The sequence below is a fragment of the Scyliorhinus torazame genome, chromosome 4 (genome assembly GCF_047496885.1).
Source record: "Scyliorhinus torazame isolate Kashiwa2021f chromosome 4, sScyTor2.1, whole genome shotgun sequence".
NCBI classification, from domain to species: Eukaryota; Metazoa; Chordata; class Chondrichthyes; order Carcharhiniformes; family Scyliorhinidae; genus Scyliorhinus; species Scyliorhinus torazame.
The window spans coordinates 180603461-180630362 of record NC_092710.1 but is presented as its reverse complement, the minus strand read 5'-3'; the positions used below and the strand labels follow the sequence as shown (position 1 = coordinate 180630362).

Genomic DNA, 26902 nt, shown 5'->3' with positions numbered 1-26902 from the left:
GAAAAAGGAATAATAAAAATTATCACCGTGCTTAACAAAGTTATGAATTTTCTTTCCTGTAAACCTACAATGTTATTATAGCCTGCAGCTTCTATTTTTTTTCTTCTTGGACAGAGCTGGTTTTATGGGCCAACCTCTTCTCTTCAACCCCTTATGTTAAATTGAAAGATTTGAAATGAATTTGTTAACTGGTTACAAATTAAAAGTTTCTGGCATTTTGTAAAACATGTTGAATATACATTGTCAGAATTAACTCAAATAGTTTCTTTGTCAATCTTAGGTAATTTAAAGCCCTTTATGACTTCTGTACTTTCACTCAATGACTTTCAATTGGGTTACATCAACATTTAGCAGTTTCATGGTTGTACGCAATGTTTAGCAAATCTTGTGTTTTAATTGAACATTTATTTTGATAAATTTGCTAAACATTGGGAAGGATTTCATTTTAAACTTGCCATGCCTAGCTTTAGCATTCCTAATTGGCATCCCCATGTTCTGCATTGTCAGTTGTTTTGTATTTTCTTTGTCACTTTGATTCTTAATCTCCAGTTATTAACTGTTTATTTTCTAAGATTAACTAGTATTTGTTGTGACTCAGTCTATGTTTACCCAAGTGAAAAGGTAACTATAATGAGAGGAAATGCACTATTTGTAAATAGGATAGCGCAAGTATCACTTTGTTGAATGAGGAAATGGTGGCGAACTGCTACACCTGCTAATCAGGGGATCCTGAAGGAAGACCTAACTCTAAGATTGGGGATGTCTGCTTTTTTAAGCCAGTAACATTTTATTCTTGAGCAAGAAGCATTTTGTTGATGCAAAATTTGTTCTCATTGAGTTCAGTTAATTTTTTTTTTGCAATATTTAATCATGTTTTAAGTAGCTTGTCATAGTGCATATATTTGGAAAATTTATCCATCAGCTGGTTTAGCACGCTGGGCTAAATTGCTGGCTTTTAAAGCAGACCAAGGCAGACCAGCAGCACGGTTCATTTCCTGTACCAGCCTCCCCGAACAGGCGCTGGAATGTGGCGACTAGGGGCGTTTCACAGTAACTTAATTGAAGCCTACTTGTGACAATAAGAGATTTTCATTTCATTCATTTTCAGCCTTGGGAGAGAATTTTGAAAGAGACAAGATTGCACTTCAAAATGATGCGGTCATGGTGTTGGTGGTAAATTGTGCAATAGATTACCTCAAAGTGACTGGTGTTAATCTTATTGTAATGAGACTGTCAAATCGTGATACAGCTGAGAATTAAATAACCATAGTATTCAGTTAAGATTGTGTTTGAATATGTGTTCATTTGATTACACTCTTAATCCCAATGTGTAAAATACATTACACAAAACTGACTACTTAATTTACTATTGCTTCACAAGGATTAAATGATTTGCCTTTGGCCCTGACTCCATCTTAATGTTTATAAAGAACAATTTATTAAGGAAACCCTGGCTGCCTTTGCTTAAACTACCCATTCTACCTCATTAGCATTTATTAGCAATAGAATGACTAATATAGGTCTAACTGGTTTAACTATCCTAACTGGTACTAATATCTTGATCATTCCTATTACAGTGTTCTCTCTCCTGCAGATCATTGCTTTATTTCTGTACCAAATAACATCTAAACCAGAAAGCATGCAGTGCAAGAAGCACACACTTATTGTAAACTATGTATGCAGATGCTGAGGAAGCTGTACAAACTTTACACTGTAAACTAAGTATATGCTGACCCAGACATGTATTGCATAAGGAGACACCTTGGTCGTACATGTTCTATAGGTCATTGAATTTGCTGTTAAGCATAGTCAACAAATAAGGCAGAATTTTGTTCCATATTGTCAGGGTTTTGTATTCCACAATTAGTGCATTCATATGCTACATCACAATTTAATAGGGCAAAATAGGATACAAAGTCCATTGACTGCCGGTCTTTGGGACAGTAATTTCTTGATAATTGTCCCTTTTGGTTTATGTTTTCAAGTCAATGAAAGAAATGCGTTTTACAAGATTCTTTTCCACACAAAGTAATCTACATTGTAATAAATAAGGAATTCACAGTACTGTTGCTATATAATAGAGATAGGAATATGACAATTTTCTTCCTGAATATTTTCCATATGTTATCTCACAAATTATGTATTCAATTAGTTGCATTACTTCCACATTGCCAACCCGCCTCTCATTTTTAACTGAACATAGCTGGGAACTTCACATTGCACACAGAATATGTCATATCCAATGGTCAATGTGCACTGATTCAGCAGAAGTAAAGTACATCTCTGTTGTAGAATCCCAGTCCCCTATGATCATCAGAAAAGAAATGTATGTCTGCTGTTGAATAAGGTGTATGGTAGCTTTATTTTAGTTTGTAAAATGCTACTGCGTTATTTATTTATTGTAAAGACTAACTTTGTGAAAGTTTAATAAATGTGGAAAACAACAGCAGTTTGATTTGTCTTCTCTCATAGGATACTGCAATGTGATTTCCTGAATATTTCTGAGGTTTTTCCAATTGGATATCTCACTTTATTAAAAATTTACATCATTTATATCCTTGTTCCTTAACTGTAAAAAGGATAATGTCTTGGTGAAAAAACATCCTGAAAACTTATGACAAACTCTTGACAAAACAATGCACAGCATCTGCATTCCAAACCGATAACAATTTGCCATCCCATTTTAATTAATTATGTAATTTGAGCTTGCATCTTTTTTGATGTACTAGATCATAGACAAGCCAGAAGCTTTCCTTTTCCTATTTGTGCAACTGGCCATGATTATTAATTGGATCATAAAATTATTCTACTTCACTATCGCATTCTCGTCGAAGAATAGACAATATCTTCATGTTGAAAGAATGTGGTGATGGTTCAGTCTAGTCGAACATTTAAATATGTCTGTATTTAAGTTAGCACTAATACAAGCCAGACTTCATCCAACACAATACTCATGCTTCCAACAAAATGTATTGTATTCATGGTATCCATAGCAAACCTATGTCTCCAATAGTGTAAAGCCACTACAGTGCAGAAGGAGGCCATTTGGCCCATCAAGTCTGCACTGACCCTCTGAAAAAGTACCCTATCGAGGCCCACTCCCTTCCCCTATTCCTGTAACCCCACTTCACCTGCACACCATTTGGACACAAAGGGGCAGTTTAGCATAGCCAATCCACCTAACCTGTACATCTTTGAACTGTGGGGGGAAACCGGAGCATCCAGAGGAAACCCACACAGACACTAGGAGAAAGTGCAATCTCCACAGAGACAATCTCCACACAGACGTTCACCCAAGGCTGCAATTGAACACTGGGACTGAGGCAGCAGTGGTAACCACTGTATGAAAGGTTAAACTTCAATCTATGTTCATATAGCAAAAATTGATTTTTTTTTTTTTTTAGCTCCTCCAGCTTGTTTTGCCTTTCAATGAGATCATGGCTAATCTATGACTTGATCCCATATGCCCTGCTTTGTCCCATAACCCTGAATAGCTTTGGATAAGAATTTACCAAACCAGCAATAATTGCCATTTGTAAAGAAACTTTCAAATTCCTAGAATCAAAAATGCTGGAATACAAGGATGTGATAACTGGATACTTGAAAATAATGGTGGAATTGGTTTGTCAACATGGATTTCTGAAAGGAAAATCACATTTGACAAAGTTTTTTGAGGATATTACTCAGGAAAGATCGGGGAAAACCAGTGGATGCGGCTTTCGATAAGGTCTCAAGCAAGAGGTGTTAGCAAGCAAAAAAAAAAAAGCACATGGGATTGGGGGCGATATGCTGGCATGCATTGAGGATTGGTTAACAGACAGATAGGATTAGATGGGTCATCTCTAGTTGGCAAGCTGTGACTGGTGGGATACAGCAAAAAATCAGTGCTTCAATCCCAGCTGTTTATAATTTATTTCAATGATTTTGATCTGGGATTAATTGGAAATATTATGATATCAAGTTGAATCGTAAGTTGTGAAGAGGATGTAAAGAGGCTTCAATGGGATTTAGACCGACTGAGTGGGCACGAATGTGACTGATGTTATGACCACATTGCTAAGCAAACCAGAGGAAACCTTTTTGGTTTCCGGGTCATACCTTTTTTTTATACATTAAAAAAAGAATAGTACTGACCTCTGCAGAAGGAAGTCCAGTAACACTTGAGATTTTAAAAATTAAAAGAAAAACAAAACTTCACACAGTATTATAGTTGTCTTCCAAAACATTCCCACCAAGAGACTCCCTTCTTGAACAAACCTAAAAGTAAACACCATTCAACACACTCTCATAGATGTTTATAAAAAATCTGTAATATCCCCAAGGCAAAGTTGACCTCAAACTCTATTCCACTCTGCTGTGTTTAGTGATCTCTGTAGGTGCATGCACATACTGGGTTAATGGGTAAATAGCAGCACCACATGATCACTAGAGGGCTGGGCCAACAGGAGTATAAAAAGCAGCCACACGGGAGGGGGTCTCTCTCGTGGGTGTACTGTGAACAGGGTAACATCAGAATAACATAGTGGAGTTGCGTTTAATTATTATTGTTAAATCTTGTTAACCCTAGCCCTAGTTGCCATGTTAAGTTAAAGAACTCATGCACTTAAAGTTTATAGTTACTCAAATCTTTGTTGTTACTGGACGGGTTTGAGTCAACAAGATTCAGAGGACCTCACCATCAACCAAGGATTGAGTAATGCGTGTTATCGGCCACGCAGGTAACACCACATGGTACCAAGGAGTGTTGGCCTTAACAACAAAAACAGAAACTAGCTAGATTAGGTTCGACAATCAAAAAAAAGACAATAACAAAAGTTTGGATAAGATATTCGGCCAAGGAAGGTATCGCAACACTGATCTCTCGGGTACAAACTGGTAAGATGGAATCACTTCCAGCTCCAGAACACCTCAGAACCTCTGGTAATCTCCAGTATAATTGGAAGATTTTCCTACAACAATTTAATCTGTTTCTGGAAATTAAGGACATGAGCACTGCGCCAGATTCCTCAAAAAATAGCATACCTCTTAGCTGCAGCAGGGAAACCGGCCATGGGGAGATATAACTCATTTACCTACGCGGAAGGGCAGGACAAGGATAAGTGGGACATAATTATAAAACAAATTCGATAGCCACTGCAAATCGGGGGTGAATGAAACATTTGAACGCACTAAGTTCACCAGGCGTATACAAAGACCAGGAGAATCGTTCAGCAGTTTTGTCACTGACTTAAAGCTGCTGGCCCAATCCTGTAATTATGAGAACCTCCGTGACTCCCTCATCAGAGACCAAATTGTCAGTGGCATCTCTGATGAGGTACTCAAAATGTCTCCTTAAGCACAAAATCCTTACTCTTGAAATGGCCATACAACAATGTTCTGCTCACAATCACTGAAGCGCAATATCAACAGTTTACTCACCGGGACCAAGGCCTCCATCACGAGGTTGGAGCTGTCAAAATGGTGGCCCAGGCTTCTCAAAAGCACTCCACCACCGGCAATCCTGCGAGCGCGAATCTGGCAGGGGCCCCCACACATGCGCAGTTTGCACGTAGGCTGGAACTGGCTGACAATGCTTCTGTGCATATGTGAGCGTGGTGGGATGGCGTCATGACATGTCATAACTGTGGACATGCCCACTTAAAAGGGCAATGTCCAGCTTTTGGAAAACAGTGCCTGAGGTGTGGAAGATACAACCACTATGCATTCAAATGTTGAGTTGTGCTACATCTGACTTCCACGGGAGAACAACTAAGACCCTGCAATGTTAGGAACCTGGCATCTATAGACTGCCAACCAATATATAGTGATTACCTGTCAGAAAATGATGACCTTGCCTATGATGACTCGTACGGTGTGGGCACGATTACAGTAACCGAGGAACCTTACGTCATCGAGCCTCATCCAAAATGCCCGAGAGTAAACCAGGGTTTTAACGTTTCAAAACAAAAGATTATTTTCCCCAACGACAGAATGAAGCCCGAGCCTCCACTCACAGTTAAAGATCACTGCCGCAACACCCTGAAACATGCAGTTTGCAACACCCAAAGATGAGAGCACAATGACACATCCATAGTAAAAGATTTGTTCATTGGCGATGATTACTCATGAGATGAGTTCCTCATTGGACAAATAGAGCACCATGACACATCCTTGACAAGAAGCGATGATTTGCTTGCTGACGAATGGCACTCAGCCATGGATCAGTTCTCCGGATCTGATGGTCATTGCAGCAGCAGCATGGGTGTCGAGTTCAATACGAGTCTCATGGTGGGAGAATCCAGTACCATGACAACATGGCAGCTCGTCGACAAAATGGATGAAAGCCACATATCACTGCTTATCCTAGAAGCAGGCGACTCCACTGAGGGAATGATACCGGCCTCCATAGCGAGCTCGTTGACAGGCTCCAGAATGGACACAATCAAAGACTCCGGAGCAACAGCCGTGAACGAGGAAGACTATGACGGTCTATCTGCCTTGTATGGGCAGCCAGCAGCAGACATTAAATGTCTACCCACTGTTGATAAAAACAGTGAACAAAACCACAACAACAACAGATCTCGTGATTTTGTGTCTGCGCCGCAGTAATCAACCAACCCAGCTTGCAAAAAAATGACATCCGGAGTCAATACTGCAAGCACAAAAGAAAGTCCGGTACTGACATCAAACTACTTCGACCATTCCGATATCTTGTGATGTGCTCACGAACACACACAAACACTGACGGTGGTCACAACGAAATGACGACATCAACACTGCCACCTCAACAACAGGAGAAGAGATCAACCCACCTGATCAAACTGATTAGTCTGGATTCAAAGTTTTTCGTTAGGATTGGACTTTTTGAACATTGATTGACTTTGTCCAGTCATTATTACCATCACGTACTGTACACAGCATTACTTGCTTTATCTGTTCCCAGTTGACTGAATTCATTATGTTCAATTTTCTTTACACCATACAGAAAATTTGTAAGTTACTAAAAAAAAGGGGATGTAGTGATTTCTGTAGGTGCATGCACACAAGGGGTTAATGGGTAAATAGCAGCACCACATGATCACTAGAGGGCTGGACCAACAGGGGTATAAAAAGCAGCCACACGGGGTCTCTCTATCTCTCGTGGGTGCAATGTGAACAGGGTAACATCAGAATAACATAGATAGTTAGTGGAGTTACATTTAGTTATTGTTAAATCTTGTTAACCCTATCCCTAGTTTCCATATTAAGGTAAAAAAAACTCATGCATTTATAGTTATAATTACTCAATAAATCTTTGTTGTTATTGGCCGAGTTTGAGTCTTCAACAAGATTCAGAGGATTTCACCATCAACCAAGGATTGAGTAACACGTGTTATCGACCACGCAGTTAACACCACACTGGAAATGAAAAACATTTTGAGACACAAAACTGCTTTTCACAGCCCAATACTTTTCTGACTTGACTGGATGTCTGATTCAAGCTTCACTTCTCACACACAGCAAACAACAAATCCTCTCAACACTGATATTGATAGGAAGTGACCTTTCCCCTCCGAGGGGTTAATAACTGGGAGTATAGATTTTAAGGGGATTTGAAGAAAAACCTTTTGACCCAGAGGGTGGTGGCAATCTGGAACTTACAGCCTGAAAGGGTGGGAATCCTCAAACCATTTAAGCATTTAGAAAAATATAGCTTATAAGGCTATGGAACTGGGGTGGCACGGTGGCGCAGTGGTTAGCACTGCTGCCTCACAGCACTGAGGATCTGGGTTTGATCCTGGCCTCAGGTTAATGTCCATGTAGAGTTTGCACATTCGCCCAGTGTCTGCATGGGTCTCTCCCCCACAACCCAAACATGGGCAGTGTAGGTGGATTGGCAACGCTAAATTACCCCTTAATTAGGGAAAAAATGAATTGGGTACTTTAAACTTAAATTTTTTTTTTTTTAAGGCTATTGACCAAGTGTTAGAAAAGAGGATTAGAATAGATAGGTGCTTGATGGCTGGCGTGCAGACAATGGGCCGAAGGTCCTCTTTCTGGGTTGTAAAACTCTGACATCTCTCTTTAATTATCCTTTTATCTCTTTCATCTACTATGTCATTATCCTCAGCTCTTTGAACTCAAATTTTCCAAAAATATAAAAATCTTGTTTGTTTTGTCTCTGCTTTTGTGTCAATAAAATGTGGTATACATACATCCATTTACCAACAGAATTCCTGTAAGGTGTAAAATGTTTGTTCTCACTTCTGAGTTCCCTTTGATATTCAACAGCTAGAAATAAATCAAGTTCTTATCTCCTGATGCAAATTTCCAAACCTAGCTTATTTAATTATAAAGCACTTGATGGGAGACCGCCTGGGAATACCAGGTGCAGTATGCTTTTGCGGCCAGCAGAGACTGCTCGCCCCAAGCGCACTCCACACTAGAGGCAGGCGATCCTTTTGCTGCTACCTGCGTCCTCCCCATTCCTCCCACCACTTGCCTGCGGGTTCAACTGGGGAGATGGATTGGCTGGGCCATTCAGCTGCTGCAGCTTCGCTGGGCCTTTGCAATGGAGCACAGTTGTGTGCCTTGGCTTGCTGCACTTTGATAGTGTCATGTGAGAATGCCTTTTAAGAAATGGGGGTTTATAAAATAGCTATAGTGGATGTACCTTTAAGAAATGGGTGTTTATCAGTGATGTCAGAGTGTTGGTGGAGCTGGGCTGTCTGTCTGCTTTTATTTTCGCTTTAGGCTGTCTGCTACAGGGTATGTTTAGTTTTGTTTTAGACACTCAACAGCTGGAAATAAATCAAGTTCGTATCTGCTAATGCAAATTGCTAAACCTAGCTTATTTAATTATCAACCACTTGATCCGGACAGTCTCTTGACAAATGCATGCATCTCACACTTTTACTCCTTTCCCTCAACTATTCCAAACAAAGTCTCCATTAACCTTTTCCCATCTTAATTAAATAATTTACATACACTGCCTTCACTATTACGGGCCAGGGTTTAGAGAATCCCAAAGTGTATCCCAAGGAGTTCACCTGACCCACAACTTGTAATAGATTTTGGTTATGGAGAGCACAAGGGCCCACTTTACAGGTGTGATGCAACAGAGAACTAAAACTATTTTAAAACAAAACACTATGTTTATTCTATGAATCCAGTTAACATTTTTTATAAACACACAGTAAACATCTTATCAACTATCAATTCAAATATTCCCCCCCAAAGAATACAATACTCTATAAGTAACCCTTAATCTTTCCTAGCAACATCCATATGACAAATACCCTCTTTACAAAGACAACAGGTTTAAATTCTCTACTGAGAGCAGTTATCACTTTTAAATTAGCAAGTGATCTGAAGACATTCTTTTCATGTAGAGAGAGATCAAAATTCCACCTTGTTTGGCTGGATGCAGCAACTAAACTAAACACACTAGCTGCCAGCTCAAAAGTGAAAGTAAAAGCAGACCGAGCCCAGCTCCACCCACACTGACATCACTGCAGCTATTTGACAAACACCCATTTCTTAAAGGTACACTCGCATGACATCAGAATAACACATTATTCTCCAAGAATATTTAAAAAGTAACATCCCTTTTCATACCTCCATGTCTGCGAACTGTCAAAAGTTCAAAGATGTGTCATTTTCGCAACCCATTTTGCACTACTATATTCATCTATGTAAACAAAACTCTTGCCCTACAGTGCCCATCATCCATGAAAATATATGCAAGTCTGTTGTAAAAATAGAACTCATTCCAGTCCAAAGGGTACCCTAAAAATAGTCTGTTCTGTCCCCCAACCTGGCTGGAAAACTATATCCAGCAGGTTCATCTACCTATGGTCAGTCAAACTGAATTTCAGAACCTAGAATGTATGAACCCTCATGGATAATGAGCAAGACAGACAACTGGAAAGGAGAACTGCCCTTGTTGCCTGTGAGCTCAGGCACTTACAAGAGAGCTAAGTGGGGATGGCATGAAAGGGAGCAAGTAGCAGGCAAATAGGCTAGAAGAAGCAGGAGATGGAGTTGAAAGAAGAGGAGAAGGAGTAGAAGTAGAAAAAGAGAGAAAGAAAATTGAAAACAACCGGAAAGAAGGGGCGAGGGTACGAGGGTGCCAGACTTGAATAGGCGAGAAGACGGTGCTGCAGATGCCTGCGGCCATACTAGTCTGAAAACGCCTGATCTCGGAAGCTAAGCAGACTCGGGCCTGGTTAGTACTTAGATGGGAGACCAATGGGAGACTGCATGGGAATACTAGGTGCAGTAGGCTTTTGCAGCTAGCAGAGACTGCTCACACCAAGCACTCTCCATTGATGTCGCTGCCCTGCAAGAGACTCGAAGAGTAGGCGACTGGCAGTTGAAGGCAGATGGTGGAGGTTACACCTTCTGGAGAGGAAAGCAAGAGGATCAGCCCAGGATGCATGGAATTGGTTTCATCATGAAGAACAAACTCATCAACCAACTATTGGAGCTTCGAAAGGACTCCCAAATCTGAAACGAACCATCAGAAAGGAAGGAGTTGGAAATTACTCCTCCAAAGAGCGGTTATCCTGCTCGCCAAATGCACAGGACATTAGCTTGTCAATCCTGAATCACTGTTTTGCCAAAAAGACAAGTTCAAGACATCCTGGAGACATCCACGGTAAAAGCACTGGCACATGATTGACTTGATCATCCAATTCCCGACACCAAAACGATGCCCTCCTCACCAAAGCTATGACTACAGCAGATGACTGTTGGACGGACCAGCTCATCTTCTCTGTGTCCATCAAACTCAATCAGAAGCAGCGGAAGATGAAGTAACATCTTTGAATAAAGATCGATGTTGAGCAGCTTCATGAGTAAAGCAGGCTAATGAACGTCCAACAATGTATTCTCCAAAATCTCCAGTGGAGTGGAGGAAAACTGGAAAGAGCCAAAACTGAAGAAACCATTGGCTTTAAGACCAGGAAGCACCAGGACTGTTTCGACTGGAATGACCACCCCATCCAAGACCTCATTGACAAGAAGAGGAAAGCCCTTACCAGTGAAGAAAAAAGGCGAGTTCATCAATTAGCCACAGTAGAGGTATAAAGAAGAACTAGTGAAATCAATAACCAATGGTGGACTTGCAAAGCTAAGGGGTTGCAACTCACTGACCAGCACGACACCTGGAGCTTCTTCAGTGCCACCAAGGCAATACATGGACCTAATACTCTAGGTCTCAAACCAGTGCGGAGTTCGAAAGGAACCCTAGAGAGAGAAAATATTAGCCTTCGATAGAGAGAACACTTCAAAGAACTACTAAATTGAGATAGTACCTGAGGTAAGGACATATTTGAGGAAATTTCCCCTATTCCCTCTCAATGATTATCGTGGATTCCAACCAAGCATGGATGAAGTTAAAGCTGCTATTCAACACTTGAAGAATAGGGCGGCACGCTGGTGCAGCAGTTAGCACTGCTGTCTACGGCGCTGAGGACCCTGGTTCGATCCCGGCCCTGGGTCACTGTCTGTGTGGAGTTTGCAAATTCTCCCAGTGTCTGTGTGGGTTTCACCCCCACAACCCAAAGATGTGCGGGTTAGGTGGATTGGTAATGCAAAATTGCCCCTTAACTGGGGGAAAAAAAATTGGGTACTCTAAATTTAAAAAAAACAACACACTTGTAGAATGGAAAAGCTCTAGGTGAAGACTGGATGCCAGCAGAGATTTTCAAGCTTGGAAGATTACCCATCATCTTCATCAGCTGTTGTTGAAAATCTGGGACAGAGAAAAAATTCTTGCTGACCTCTGATGCTGTCGTCACGACCATCTTCAAGAAAGGAGACAAGGTGGACTGTGGGAACTACCGAGGAATTGGTTTTTTAAAAACCTTTATCGCCAGAAAGATCATTGTCTGAATCCTTGCCAGCCGCATTTCCCAGTCTGAAGAAACTTTCCGGAATGCCAGTATAGCTTCCGACGAAACCGTGGAAAAATGGACATGATTTCCACTGCTTGACAACTTCAAGAGAAATGCCAGGAGCAACATTAACCACACTATATGGCCTTCATCGATCTGACCAAGGCTTTTGACTCAGTCAATTGGGAAGTGTCAAAGGCTGCTGTCCAGAGAAATTCATCAACATCCTCCAACTCATCACCGTCACCATTCTCCATCTTAATCATCACCATCCTTCACCTTGTCAAGAACAAGCTTTCCAGTGGCATGGACATCATCCACAGGATGGACGGAAAACTTTTCAACCTCAACTGGTTGAAATCCAAGAAGACAACTACACTGACATTGCTCGTGGGACTTCAGTATGCGGCTTCCATCGGCATCTCCACTCTCTCAGAAGAGAATCGCCCAAGCCACGCTTGATGTCTTCGCGGGAGCGTACCAAAGAATCGTTCCCTGCCTCAATCTCAAAGAACTCTATACCTTTACCAACATGCCCCAGGGCAAGATCCAGTCTCTCTTTGAAAAAAAGGACGGGGATTTTCTGCTCCAATTAGTGTCGGGGGGTGGGGGGGCAGGCCAGTCTCTGACTTTGGTCAACTGAAGTAACTATAGAGCAATTAGTCAGGGGTATAGTTGTTAGCACTGCTCCTTCACAGTGCCAGGGATATGGGTTCTATTCTGACCTCTGGTGACTGTCTGCATGGAGTTTGCACATTCTCCCCGTGTCTTGTGTAGGTTTCCTCCGGGTACTCCGGTTTACTCCCACAGTTCAAAGATGTGCATGTTAGGAGGATTGGCCATACTAAATTGCCCCTTAGTATCCAAAGGTTATGTGGGATTATGGGGATGTGACAGGGGCTTCACAGTGCCAGGGGGGTTCGATTCCGATCTCGGGTGACTGTCTGCATGGAGTTTGCACATTCTCCCCCTGTCTTGTGTAGGTTTCCTCTGGGTACTCCGGTTTACTCCCACTGTTCAAAGATGTGCCTGTTAGGTGGATTGGCCATACTAAATTGCCCGTTAGTATCCAAAGGGGTTATGGGGATGTGGCAGTGGATTGGGGCTATGTGGGGTACTTTTCGGAGGGTTGTTGCAGACTTGATGGGCCGAATGGCCTCCTTCTGTGCTGTAGGGACTCGATGAATTTCCCTGCTGTTGGCAACCGGGAAGGTCATCCTCAATCACTTCGCTGTGGCTAAAGATCTCCTCCCAGAGTGAGCGGAATCCACATTGCTAAAGGACACAATGGATATAACATTCATTGCACTGCAACTACAAGGGAAATGAATTGAGCTTGCAAGATGTTTTCATGTCAACAGTGAGAATTATGGAGTGTCTTCCTTCGTTTTGGCTGTTCCCAAAGGTTTGTCACCATTCTCTGCCTGCTTCACAATGACATGCAAGCCAAGATTCTGACCAACAGACCCAATTCTCATTCAGACTGCAGTCGAGCAAGGCTTGTCATTGCACCAACTCACTTCTTGATCTTCCTTGCTGTAATGATCCATCTCGCCCACCCCAAGCTCCTCGCTGGGGTGAAGCTAAACTACAGAACAAACGGGAATCTGGTCAACTTCCGCTGCCTGCAGGCCAGATCCAAGGTCACCCCAGTCTCTCACTGAGCTGCAGCGTGCTGACGATAATTGTGTCCGAGGCCGAGCTCCAAGCCATCGTCAACACTTTCAAATCATACAGGAGCATTGTTGATAGTTCAAAAATCATTAGTGTGGTTATCATTTTGTGGTTTGAATTAATATGCTCTTAGCAGAAACAGATGGCAGCTATTTTAATAAACTAAACAGCATTATTGGAACCAGCCAGATTAATTAAGTCGATAGCCTGAATTGTGAGACAATTAAAGAATAAGTAATTCATTAAATTTTTATGTTAAAAGGCTGGAAATGTAATTTGGAACACAAATTACTTTTGTAATTCTAATTATGGGGCAGCACGGTAGCGGGGCAGCATGGTAGCACAGTGATTAGCACTCTCTCTTCACAATGCCAGGGTCCCAGGTTCGATTCTCGGCTTGGGTCGCTGTCTGTGCTGAGTCTGCATGTTCTCCCCATGTCTGCGTGGGTTTCCTCCGGGTGCTCCGGTTTCCTTCCACAAGTCCCAAAAGATGTGCTTGTTAGGTAATTTGGACATTCTGAATTCGCCCTCTGTGTACCCGAACAGGCGGCGGGAGTGTGGCGACTAGCGGCTTTTCACAGTAACTTCATTGCAGTGTTATTGTAAGCCTACTTGTGAGACTAATGAAGATTATTATGCACAATAACACTTGATCATTTAACTTTTAAAAGTGCCTAGAGAGAAGCTTAATGTATGTCATGAGACAGAATGAAGTGGTAACATGAATGTAAACCTTGACTAGGAGAAGGACTGAATAGGCCCTTGTCTAAGGGACCGCAATTCCAGACGACAGAAGGCTATGTTGACCAATTATTGGTACAGCCACAGGCCTGCCTCAAGGTAAGAGATATGGTTTGAGAAGAAACATTGTCTTAAAACTAAGGCAATATGCGTAATTAGCTAAAGACCTTGGCTAATTATTTCATTGACAAGTATAGACCAATTGGCTATGGTGGGCTTTCAATATTTTAAAGTATAAAACTTGGTCCTGAGAAGCCATTTTGCGGAGTTAGGACAGGCAGATAGAAGAGTGATATTTACAGTGAGATGTATGTTCAATTGTTAGTTACGTTTTCTCCATTTGCTGTTAATTACAGATTGATTCTTTGTCTGACTTACCTGTTTAATGGTTAATAAACATTCTGAATTCATCATTTTAAAGTGCTCTCTCCTGCCATATGGTTATGTTACGAGAGCCTGATGTGATTTATGATAGGATGGGCTACTGTAATCATAGTTAAACCCTAAATCTTATAGCATAGGCCTTGCGCATAAAAATCTGTAAGACAAAGGTCCTCTACCAACCTGCCCCCACCACACAGCACAGCCCCTCAGTTATCAAATTCCAGGACGAGGCCTTGTACAATGTATAACTCTGTCCATACTTTCAGAGCCTACTGTCAACAAGGGCAGGCATCACAACTAGGTAAACACTGCCTCTCCAGTGTGCCAGCGCAGCCTTCAGTCACTTGTGTGATGAATGTAGAAATATTTTATATTCTGTTGCAGTAATGTTATTAAAATACATGCAGTGTGTCTAATAAAGCTTTAATCAAAGAACTATAAAAGGTGAAGTAATCATTCATTCCTGACACTTGCTTGGTTACAGATAAAGGGCTAATGGAATGTTTTGATTGCTGGAGATTCCCTGGAGAGTAGATAATTTGTGAGGGATTGTATTTAGTCCTAGCTAAGCAGGTCATGGAAGTTAGTGGAATACAGATGATGTAATTAATAGGAGGAGCCAGGTGTGGCTGTACTTTTGCAGTCTGTTATAGGAGTTGAACCAGATTTGCCCCCACACCCCTTCTGTAGTGTATATTTCCCCTGGGTGTTGGGTGCTACCTCTTCTTTCTTTCCCTCCCCTCTTCTGCCCCCCCTCCCCCTCCAGTGGTCATGAACAGGTCCTCCAAGAGGCTGATGAATTGCTTCCATGTGTAGTGGAAGCTTACTTCTGATCCCCAATGGCAAATTTTATTTTTTCCAATTTGAAGAATTCTACGTTGTACAGCCAGTCCGCAGTAGTGGGTGGCACTGCTGATCTCCACCTGAGCAAGATTCTCTGGTGGGCAATCAGGGACGCTAAGTCGGGGACATCTGCCCCTCTCCCCATAAAGAGTTCTGGCTTCCCAACATCCCGAAGACCGCCACCAATGGGACTGCTCTACCCTCACCCCCACAGCCCTGGACGTGGCCTCAAAAAAGTTGGTCCACTACCTGACTAGCTTGGAGCAGGACTAGAACCTGTGGGTGGTTAGCTGTACATCTCTGGCACCGTTCACATTTATTCTCTGGGAAGAACCTGGGCAGCACGGTAACAGTGGCTAGCTCTGTTGCTTCACAGCTCCAGGGTCCCAGGTTCTAATCCTGGCTTGGGTCACTGTTGATGCGCAGTTTGCACGTTCTCCCTGTGTCTGCGTTGATTTGCTCCGGTTTCCTCCCACAAGTCCAAAAGATGCGCTTGTTAGGTGAATTGGACATTCTGAATTCTCCCTCCGTGTATCTGAACCGGCGCTGGAATGTGGCGACTAGAAGTTTTTCACAGTAACTTATTTGCAGTGTTAATGTAAGCCTACTTGTGACAATAAAGATTATTATTTCCCATGTGTGTCCTGGTTGGGTGCACCCTGTGCACCATCTTTAGCTGTGTTAGGCTGAGCCCTGCGCATGAAGTGGACTTCACCCAATGGAGTGCTTTGATCCAGAGTCCTCTCCCTATCTCCATGCCCAGTTATTTTTCCCATCTTTCTTGTGTCTCGTCTAGCAGAGCCCTCATCGCTTCTAACATTTGTCCATACATGGTGCATTTAACGCCCCCGAATTCATCTGCCACGAGCAGTCTGTCCAGTAGGGAGTGTTTGGGTAACTGGGGAAACATTGCAGTCTCCTTGCGGTGGATGTCCCGCAGTTGTAAGTATTTGAGCTCATTCCATTTATGGAGATGTAATTTCTCTGTTAGTTCCCCCAGGGTTTCTTCTCTACTGTCTAGATCTAAGTCTCCTACTGTCAGTACACCTTTGTCCTTTCTCCATGTTTTGAACGTGGCGGCGTCTATTTTTGCTGGGATGAATTTATGGTTATGCAGATGGATGCCATAGTAGACATGTCCCCAAGTGTGTCTGAGCTGGTTCCAGGTCCTTAGCGTGGCCACCATCACTGGGCTCCATGAGTATTTGGTTGGGGAGAATGGGAATGGGGCTGTGGGCTCGGAGGGATGTCCCAATACAGGATGTTTGCACCCATTCTGCCTCTGGTTCTCCCAGCCACTCTGCACCCTTTCTGCGTTTGCTGCCCAGTGGGATGTAGAGGTTCAGCAGTGCCAAGCACCCCATGCGCTGCTGTCTTTGTAAGATACTTTTGCGGATCCTGGGATTTTTTTTCTGGCCCACACAAATGCCATGATTATCATAATCTTAGGGCAGCATGGTGGCGCAGTGGGTAGCACAACTGCCTCACTGCGCCAAGGTCTTTGGTTTGATCCTGGCTCTGAGTCACTGCCCGTGTGGAGTTTGCACATTCTCCCTGTGTTTGCAACCCAAAGATGTGCACGGTAGGTGGATTGGCCATGCTAAATTGCCCCAATAAATTGGGCACTGAATTTAGAAAAAAATAATAATAATCTTTATTGTCACAAGTAAGGTTACATTAACACGGCAGTGACGTTACTGTGAAAAGCCCCTAGTCACCACATTCCGGCGCCTGTTCGGGTACACGGAGGGAGAATTCAGAATGTCCAAATTACCTAACAGCATGTCTTTCGGGACTAGTGGGAGGAAACTAGAGCACCCGGAGGAAACCCGTGCAGACTCCGCACAGACAGTGATCCAAGCGGGAATTGAACCTGGGACCCTGGCGCCGTGAAGCAACAGTTCTAACCACTGTGCTACGGTGCCACCCTTAACTTATCTACCTTGTTGAAGAAGGCTTGGGGATGAAGATCGGGAGGGATCTGAATAGGAAGTGGAAACCCTGAATCACGTTCATTTTTGTTGTCTGCATTCTTCTTGCCAGGGAGAGCAGGAGCGAGTCCCATCTCCGTCGGTCTCTCTTTACCATTTGTGCATCAGTGTCCAGTCGTGGGCTATCTGGATCCCCAGGTATCAAATCTTGTTTTGGGCCAGTCTGAATGGCAGCTCTGATTCTCCCTCCTGGGGATTCACAGGGAAGATTCCGCTCTTGCTCAGGTTAAGATTGTGAACTCCCTTAGGAGTTCCATTATCTTTCCCATGTTGGGTAGAGGGTTTGAAACTTAGAGGAGCAAGTCATCTGCATAGAGTGAGACTCTGTGCTCTCTATCTCCCTTCTGGATGCCTCTACCTCCATTTCGCTGATCTGACAATTATAGCCTGTGGCTCACAGCTTACAGCAGTGGGAACAACGGGCATCCATGCCTCATGCCTCCGTGTAGCCGGAAAAATCCAGAGCCGGTGGCATTTGTTCGTATGTTCACCATGGGAGCGCTGTATAACAGTTTCCCCCATGAGGTGAAACCTGGCCTTAGGCAGCCGACGCTACAGGAATACTTGAACACTGGCTAAGCTAATTCGAAGCGTACCTCGGATCCTTCACCGAAAACTTCACAGACCTCCAGAAGAAGCAGATCCTCCACGCACGGGTGAGCCCAAGAGTCTTTCTCCTCATCAGGGACGCCCCCTCGTATGTGGAGGCAATAACGCTGCTAAAAGGGCAATACGTGAAATCCGTTAACGAAGTGTATGCTAGGCACCTCCTCGCCACGCGACGGCAACGCCCTGGTGAATCACTTGCAGGATTCCTGCGTGCCTTGCGCATACTCTGCCAGAACTGTGACTGCTGGGCGATATTGGCTACCCAGCACGCGGAGCAGCTGATCAGGGACACCGACGTTGCGGGCATGAACTCTAACTATATCCGCCAGCGATTACTAGAAAGGGGGACACTCTCTCCCAGAGACACTGCAACGCACTGGAGGTGGCCTCCCAGAACATGGGGGCCTACACCTCCGACCGCGCGGCACCCTTGTGGGCGCAACTATCAACCGACCCGGGTGCGACGCAAGCCTGCGCCGTGCAGCGGCCCGCCAACGCTGTGGGAAGAAGGGCCACTTTTCAAAAGCCTACAAGCCCCGATCCCCCCCTAAACCTTTTAGGTCCAGCAGCAGCATGGCCTGCTGCCTGTCTGGTACGCCCCCAGCTGCCGCCATGTGCGGCCCGTAGGCGTTGCCATCTTTAATTTCGGCCGACACGTGCGACCCACGGGGGCCTCCGTCTTGTACCTCACCCGCCACGTGCGACCCATGGGGGCCGCCATCTTAGGACCACTCCACAGCCTCCCGGGAGCCCAGCTCGCCCGACCGTACGCTGGCCGCCGCTAACTCCGACCAGCCTACCAACCACCTTCCGAGGCTCGCCTCCATCACGCTCGACCAGTCCCGGCCGCGATGACCATCCGGATCAATGGGCACGAGATGGCCTGCCCTTTCGACTCCGGGAGCACAGACAACTTCATACACCCAGATATGGTAAGGCGCTGCTCCTTCCCAATTTTACCCGCGACCCAGAAAATCTCCCTGGCTTCCGGATCGCACGCAGTAGAAATCTGGAGGTACTGTGTCGCGGCCCTTACTGTACAGGGTGTAGAGTACACTAACTTTAAGCTCTACGTCCTCCCCCATCTCTGCGCTGCCCTATTACTGGGGCTCGACTTCCAGTGCCACCTCTAGAGCCTTACCTTAAAGTTCGGCGGACCCCTGCCCCCCCTCACCGTCTGTAGCCTCGCAACCCTTAAGGTCGCCCCACCCTCCCTCTTCGCAAACCTCACCCCGGACTGTAAGCCCATCGCTACCAGAAGCAGACGCTACAGTGCTCAGGACAGGGCCTTTATCAGGTCGGAGGTCCAGCGACTCCTGCGAGAGGGGATCATTGAGGCTAGTAACAGCTCCTGGAGAGCCCCAAGTGGTGGTCGTCATGACTGGGGAGAAGCACCAGATGGTCATCGATTACAGCCAGACCATTAACCGGTATATGCAGCTCGATGCGTACCCCCTCCCCTGCATATTTGATATGGTCAATCAGATTGCGCAGTATTGAGTCTTCTCCACAGTCAACTTGATGTCCGCGTACCACCAGCTCCCTATCCGCCCGGAGGACCGCTAATACACTGCCTTCAAGGCAAATGGCTGCCTCTACCACTTCCTCATGGTACCCTTCGGCGTCACCAACGGGGTCTCGGTCTTCCAAAGGGAAATGGACCAAATGGTTGACCAGTATGAGCTGCGGGTCACGTTCCCGTACTTGGACAATGTCACCATCTGCGGCCATGACCAGCAGGACATGACTAGAACCTCCGGCATTTCCTCCATACCGCTAAGCTCCTGAACCTAACCGACAATAGAGAATAATGCATCTTCCGCACAACCCGCCAGGCCAGCCTCGGCTACGCCGTGGAACCCGGAGTCCTAGGGCCCGACCCCGACCCCATGCGCCCCCTCCTGGAACTCCCCTTTCCCCACTGCCCCAAGGCCCTGAAGCGATGCCTGGGGTTCTTCTCGTACTGCCCAGTGGGTCCCCAACTATGCGTGCAAGGCCCGTCCACTGATCAAATCCACCATTTTTCCCCTGACGGCTGAGGCCCGACTGGCGTTCAATCGCATCATATTGCCAAAGCCGCAATGCACACTGTGGACGAGTCCATCCCATTCCAAGTGGAGAGTGATGCACGGACTTTGCTCTGGTCGCTACACTCAACCAGGCGGGCAGGCCCGTGGCTTTCTTCTCCCGTACCCTCCATGCCACTGAGATTCGACACTCCTCCATCGAAAAGGAAGCCCAAGCCATTGTAGAAGCTGTGAGACATTGGAGGCATTACCTGGCCGGCAGGCGATTCACTCTCCTCACTGACCAACGGTCGGTTGCCTTCATGTTTAACAACACACAGCGGGATAAGATCAAAAATGATAAGATCTTGCGATGGAGGATCGAGCTCTCCACCTTTAATTACGAGATTTTGTATCGCCCCGGTAAGCTCAACGAGCCCCCCGATGCACTGTCCCGAGGTACATGTGCCAGCACACAAGTGGACTGACTCCGGACCCTGCACGACGATCTCTGTCACCCAGGGGTCAGCCGCTTTTATCACTTCATTAAGGGCCGCAATTTGCCCTACTCCATCGAGGAAGTCAGGGCTGTCACCAGAGACTGCCAGGTCTGCACGGAGTGTAAACCGCACTTCTACCGGCCAGACCGTGTGCGCCTGGTGAAGGCCTCCCGCCCCTTTGAACGCCTCAGCGTGGACTTCAAAGGGCGCTTCCCTTCCAACGACCGCAGCACGTATTTTCTCAATGTGGTCGACGAATATTCCAGATTCCCCTTCGCCATCCCATGCCCCGATATGACGTCTGCCACCGTGAACAAAGCCCTCAACACCATCTTCGCTCTGTTCGGTTTCACCGCCTACGTCCACAGCGACCGGGGATCCTCATTTATGAGCGATGAGCTGCGCCTGTACCTGCTCAACAGGGGCACTGCCTCGAGCAGGATGACCAGCTACAACCCCCGGGGAAACGGGCAGGTGGAGCGGGAGAATGGGACAGACCAGAAATCTCCTGGCCTCCCGCTGGCAGGAGGTCCTCCCTTACGCACTTCACTCCATTCGGTCGCTCCTGTGCACGGTGACTAACGAAACCCCCCATGAACGTCTCTTTGCCTTCCCCAGGAAGTCCACCTCTGGGTTTTCGCTCCCCACGTGGCTGGCAGCTCCAGGACTCATTCTCCTCCGCAAGCACGTGCGGCTCCACAAGGCGGACCTGTTGGCTGAGAGGGTACAGCTACTCCACGCAAACCCGCAGTACACCTAGGTAGCGTACCCAGATGGCCGCCAAGACACCATCTCCCTCAGGGACCTGGCACCAGCTGGGTCCCCCCCCTCCTGCCCCGGTGCCACCCTCCATTCCCCCAGCGAGCGCTCCCCACCACAGCCCCCGCTCCAGGACAATCTGTCCTCCCCTTGGTCCCACCTGGGGATGAAGAGGATGTCGACACACTCCCGGAGTCACCAACGACCGAGCTGACGCCTGACTCACCACCACCACTGCGGCGCTCTCAACGACGGATCAAGGTGCCCGACTGTCAAAATTTGTAACTTTCTCTGAAATTTTAATGACAACCTGTATGTAAAGTTTCCCCCCCCCCCCTCGCTGACTCATTTTTAACAGGGGGTGAATGTGATAGTCACCACTGTTGTATTATATTGTATATACTGCACTGCATACGAGGGTAATACGGTAATTCCCTGTACTACAGGTATGGGGGTAGATCCCTGCCTGCTGGCTCTGCCTACTAATGTGTGTGCTCTCCGAACTGCAGCCATTTTGGCAGTAGCTGTAGGAGGCCACACATCTGTGTAATAAAGCCTCGCTTACTCTCTACTCTCGTCGTAAGTGATAGTGCATCACCGCGTGCTGACATGGACTCGGGCTGAATGCCCTGTGAGGCACTTGGATCTAAAACCTTCTGGTTTAAAAGCATGCGACCTCCGAGCCAATGGCGACACCTCCATTAGGTAGCAAGAAAGACGAAACAACAGAGACTTCAATCGCAGTTGTGTCACGGCGTCGTTATTTATATTATATCTGATATCAGAACTTACATTTTGGACAGTTTCCAGCAGTAGCTTTCATAACTGAAACTTCTACCGAGACAGTGAAGCGAGTGGGGCGGGGGAGATTAATTTTTATGCTTTTGATTGAAGTCAACCTTTGGCATCCCATTTCCAGTATAAACGTTAAGGAACCCGTGATTTAATAAACTGTTAACTAGAGGCCTTCATTCTTTTTAAGGCATTTCAAGTCGCGGTTGGACTTTGTAAGGGACTGAATGGAGGGGTCGATAGAAAGGGGTTGAAAATCGAGTTCCCTGCCCGCACTGAGGGTCCCCCCGCCTCTCTCCCAGGTCCCGGGGCCTTCAGCCAGGGGCCGGCCCTGACTGTCCGCCCGAGCGTGCGCCGTCTCCTAGCGACCGCGGTCTCCTGGCAACGGCAGTCACCAGTCGGCCTCCAGCCCCTGACTGAAGGACAGCGACTCGGAGACCCGGGCTCCGCTCACCGCCCACCATGTCGGAGATACTTCTACCCAGGGCCGATGAGCAGCAGGCCCTCAGCGTGAACTCGGATGTCCCCGAACAGAGGATCGCCGCCCGCCGGCAGCGGATTGCCCAGCGGCTGGAGGAGAAGCAACGGTGAGAGCACGGGTCGTGCCCGGTTCGCCAGAGGGGAAAAACCTGGAGCCGGCTGGGCACCGGCTTCGCCCCACTCTAACCTACCCTTCCTCCCCAGTCTCCGCGCTGCCAATTTCACAGCAGCCTCTCCCGTTGGTTCGCTTAGGAAGTTACACCGTTGCTCGCCCACGTTTCGTCCGCTAAATCTTTTTAAAAAATCTGTGCACTCTTTCAGCCACTTGCCCTGCAAAATAAATAAATATCTAAACGAGCAAAAGGCAGATCTTAAGATACAAGCAAATTACTGCGGGTGCAATAATCGGAAACAAAAATAGAAAATGCTGGACAATCTCAACAGGCCTGAGAGTCTGGATGTCTCTTTGTCAAATGCAGGTCCTGTCGGGTTCATTGATCTAGCAAATTTACAGCCCAATTCAGAGGATTAGAAAACGAACGGCAGAGCGCAGTTAATTTTTGCACACTAGTTTCAACAAATTCTGATGCATGAATGGATTCCAATTCGGGTAAATTTAAAGCACAAACCCCTAAAACACTAGCAGGGGTGGGTAATTAAGTATTGCGAAGAAATTCAAAGAACTAACTAAATCGTTAAATACGAAGTCTTACAACAGCAGGTTAAAGTCCAACAGGTTTGTTTCGATGTCACTAGCTTTCGGAGCGCTGCTCCTTCCTCAGGTGAAGGCCTGGCAGTCTCTGGTGCCTTCACCTGAGGAAGGAGCAGCGCTCCGAAAGCTAGTGACATCGAAACAAACCTGTTGGACTTTAACCTGGTGTTGTAAGACTTCGTATTGTGCTCACCCCAGTCCAACGCCGGCTTCTCCACATCATAAATCGTTAAAGACACCTCGACCACATGGGATACTTAAGTTCTGCAGCATTCAAGATGTGCATAATATACTGCTTCCAATTACGCTTCTGGTTCTCTGGAGGTTAATTCCATTGAGTATCCCCATCTGGCTTCATCTCTAATTTAATCTGCTTTTTTCCATTGTTAATTAGTATCATTTTAATTTTATTACATCAACATTCCCTTTACATATCAGGAATCAGTTGATTGCTCCTGGTTGATTGATTGTGAAATAAAGAAGGCAGCAGCACTTGGATTTTGAATGACAACCTTGGGTTCCAAGATGAGAATTTAGCTTTGGGATGTTGTTAATTAATATATTACTTATATATTGCAGTATTCAGGGATATTTTGAGAGGTAGTGGTGTTGCAAAATTGTCCCTAGACTGATAATCCAGCGACCTAGGGCTACTTTCTGGTGACGCAGGTTCGAATGCCACCTCAGCAGATGATTGAATTTGAACAAGTTAAAAAAGAATTAATAAAACAATTAAAAAGTCTAATGATACCCTTGAAACCATTGTAGATTGTTGTAAAAACCTACCTGGCTCACTAATATCCTTGGGGGAGGAAATCTGCTATACTTACCTGGTCTGACCTACTACATGTGACTCCAGACCCACAGCAATGTGGTTGACTCTTAAATGCCCTCTGAAATTACCTAGAAAGTCACCCAGTTCAAGGGAAATTAGGAACACCCACATCCCATGAAAGAATAGGAACAAAATCCTGGGTTTGCCTTCAGGTGCACTGAATTTCTCATGTGCGGCACTTAGATGGTCCAGTAATTTCTCCAATAACAATTTGTATTTAAATGACACCTTTAATAGGGTAAAGAATGCTACAAAGTAGTGCTATCAAACAAAATTTGACATCAGATAATACGGTAGATGAACAAAACCTTCGTCAAAGAGATAAGCTTTAAGGAACATCTTAAAGGAGAAAAGAATATTCAAAGGTGGAGAGGTTGAGAGAGGGAAGTCCAGACCTTACAGCCTTGACAGCTGAAGGCATAGCAGCCTATCATGGAGTAGATCAAATTGGGGTTGCTCGAGAAACCAGAATTGGGAAAATGAGATTTTGGAGGGTTGTGGGATTGGAGGAGGTTATAAGGACAGGGAGACGCAAGGCCATAAAAGAATTTGAAAACAAAGTAAGAATTTTCCAATCTTGATGTCGCTTGTCTGAAAGAATGAGCTCAGTTGTCATGGATGAACAGAAATTGGTTCAAGTTACGAAACAGACAAATGAGTTTTGAATGACCTGAAGCTAATGGAAGGTGGGACATGGGAGGCTGGCTAGGAGTAAATTGGAATAGTCAAATTTAGGGTACATGGATGCGAGTTTTAGCAGTAGATGAGTTGAGGCAGAGCTGGAATCGAGCAATGTGACAGAGGTGGAATTGTAGCGGGCTCCCTCTTTTTAACTCCACTCGCTGGCTTATTCTGGGTTTGGTTCTCCGTTGCCCAAACCCCACCAATGCCCAAGTGATTCTCTCTCTCTCTCACCGATGTGCCTACTTCACTAGAGTAGCTCCCCCCAAGAGAGAGAAAAGGAAAACTGCTGCCTATCCAATACCTGGCAGCCTTTCCTGAGTGGACGGGTTCGAATCGCCCAGAATGCCCTCGGTTCTCGACTCCGGAATTATGGTAAGGGATATTTAAATTGTGACCCGACCAGGGATAACTGATGAGAAAATGAAAGAGCAAGATGGACTCCAATCGAGTTCAAATCATATATCTTTTATTAGCCACCATGATTAAACCTCATCAACACCAGAAAACAACATGTAGGTTGTGGTAATACCAGGTATTAAATGAGAGGTGGATGATCATTGGCTAGACCCAGGAGTCTACCATTGGCTAATGTATATAGCTCCGCCCTGAGAGGCGGAGTATAAGAACCAATGCCATCCCAGCAGCCTTCACTTTCTCTATCGAAGCTGCTGGGAACAGTACTAGCTGATTAAAGCCTATTAGTTATGACTCACCTTGTCTCGAGAGTAATTGATTGCGCATCAATTTAATCAGCTATTACTTCAGTTGAAAGGATGGATCTCCGCATCAAGCCGGAGTGCTTTCAGCTCAGCCCCCACGCAGACAACTCCGCTGCTATCTTCAAGCATTGGCTGGCATGTTTTAAGGGCTACCTCGACACGGCCGCCGACACCCCCACAGAAAGGCAGAAAATGCCCTTTCTATGCTCGCGGGTCAGCCCTGGGATCTACCCTCTGATCGAGGAGGCGGTGAACTATGATGCAGCCATCGAACTGCTCGAAGGACATTGCATCCGTCCTGTGAACCAGGTTTACGCCCGTCACCTGCTGGCAACTAGAAGGCAAAGCCCTGAAGAAACACTGGAAAACTTCTATCGGGCGCTGCTAGTGCTAGGCCGAAACTGTGGCTGCCCACCAGTTGCGGGGAACGAGCACACGGAACTTTTAATTAGGGATGCTTTCGTGGCAGGTATGACTTCCCCCGACATCCGCAGAAGGCTCCTTGAAATGGACACATTGGGTCTCACTGAGGCATGGGCCCTGGTAGGGTCCATGGACGTTGCGTATAAAAGCGCGCTGGCTTTTGCCCCCGGACGTGCGGCACCCCCTCGCGGCAGCCCCCCAGACCTTTTCGCTAGCCCCGCAAGCCTGCGCGGTGAGACGGCCCGCTATCGCCGCCGGCCAACGCTGTTTCTTCTGCAAGCAGGCGAATCATCCCCGGCCCGCTGCCCGGGCCGCACCGCCACCTGCAAAGGGTGCGGCAAGAAGGGTCACTATGTCGGGGTCTGCCAGGCCCGCGCCGTGGCCGCGGTCGCCAGCGACTATCGGCAGCCTTTGTTTCTGGTCCCGGCCGTCCAAGGCCCACCGCCGCCATCCTATCCCCAGGCCGCATGCGACCCACGGCCGTGGCCATTTTGCCCCCCGGCCACCACGCTGGATGGGTGGGCGCCGCCATTTTGTCCCTTGCCGCCGCCATCTTCAGCATCCCCGGACTCCATGTGCGACCCGTGGCTGACGCCATCTTGGATGGGGCCTCAGGCCCCCACCACAGCCGACTACACGCTGCCCGACCAGAATGCTCCTTTACTCCAGCTGGCCTCTGTAACTCTGGACCAGAGTCGGCCCCGGACGCTAGCGAAAGCCACTACAACGATCGCCATCAATGGCCACGTGACGTCGTGCCTGATCCACTCCGGGAGCACGTAAAGCTTTGTGCACCCCGACACGGTAAGGCGCTGTCGCCTTGTCACCCATCCCGTAAACCAAAGGATATCCCTGGTCACGCGCGGTGGAGATAAAGGGGTTCTGCCAAGCG

General features: G+C 46.3%; 1 protein-coding gene and 1 long non-coding RNA gene across 2 annotated transcripts in view; one reads left to right on the top strand and one right to left on the bottom strand.

Moving 5' to 3' along the window:
• LOC140410620 (uncharacterized) overlaps positions 1–22372 on the bottom strand; it is a 55792-nt gene extending 33420 nt beyond the window's left edge. The window contains exon 1 of the long non-coding RNA XR_011940697.1: positions 22158–22372. This is a non-coding gene — a long non-coding RNA (uncharacterized lncRNA). The remainder of the gene's footprint in view (positions 1–22157) is intronic.
• Positions 22373–22543: 171 nt separating this feature from the next.
• The window catches only part of drc1 (dynein regulatory complex subunit 1 homolog (Chlamydomonas)), a 118535-nt gene continuing 114176 nt past the window's right edge, over positions 22544–26902 (top strand). The window contains exon 1 of the mRNA XM_072498932.1: positions 22544–22744. Within this exon, the coding sequence (XP_072355033.1) occupies positions 22620–22744 (125 nt within the window). The 5' untranslated portion in view covers positions 22544–22619. The remainder of the gene's footprint in view (positions 22745–26902) is intronic.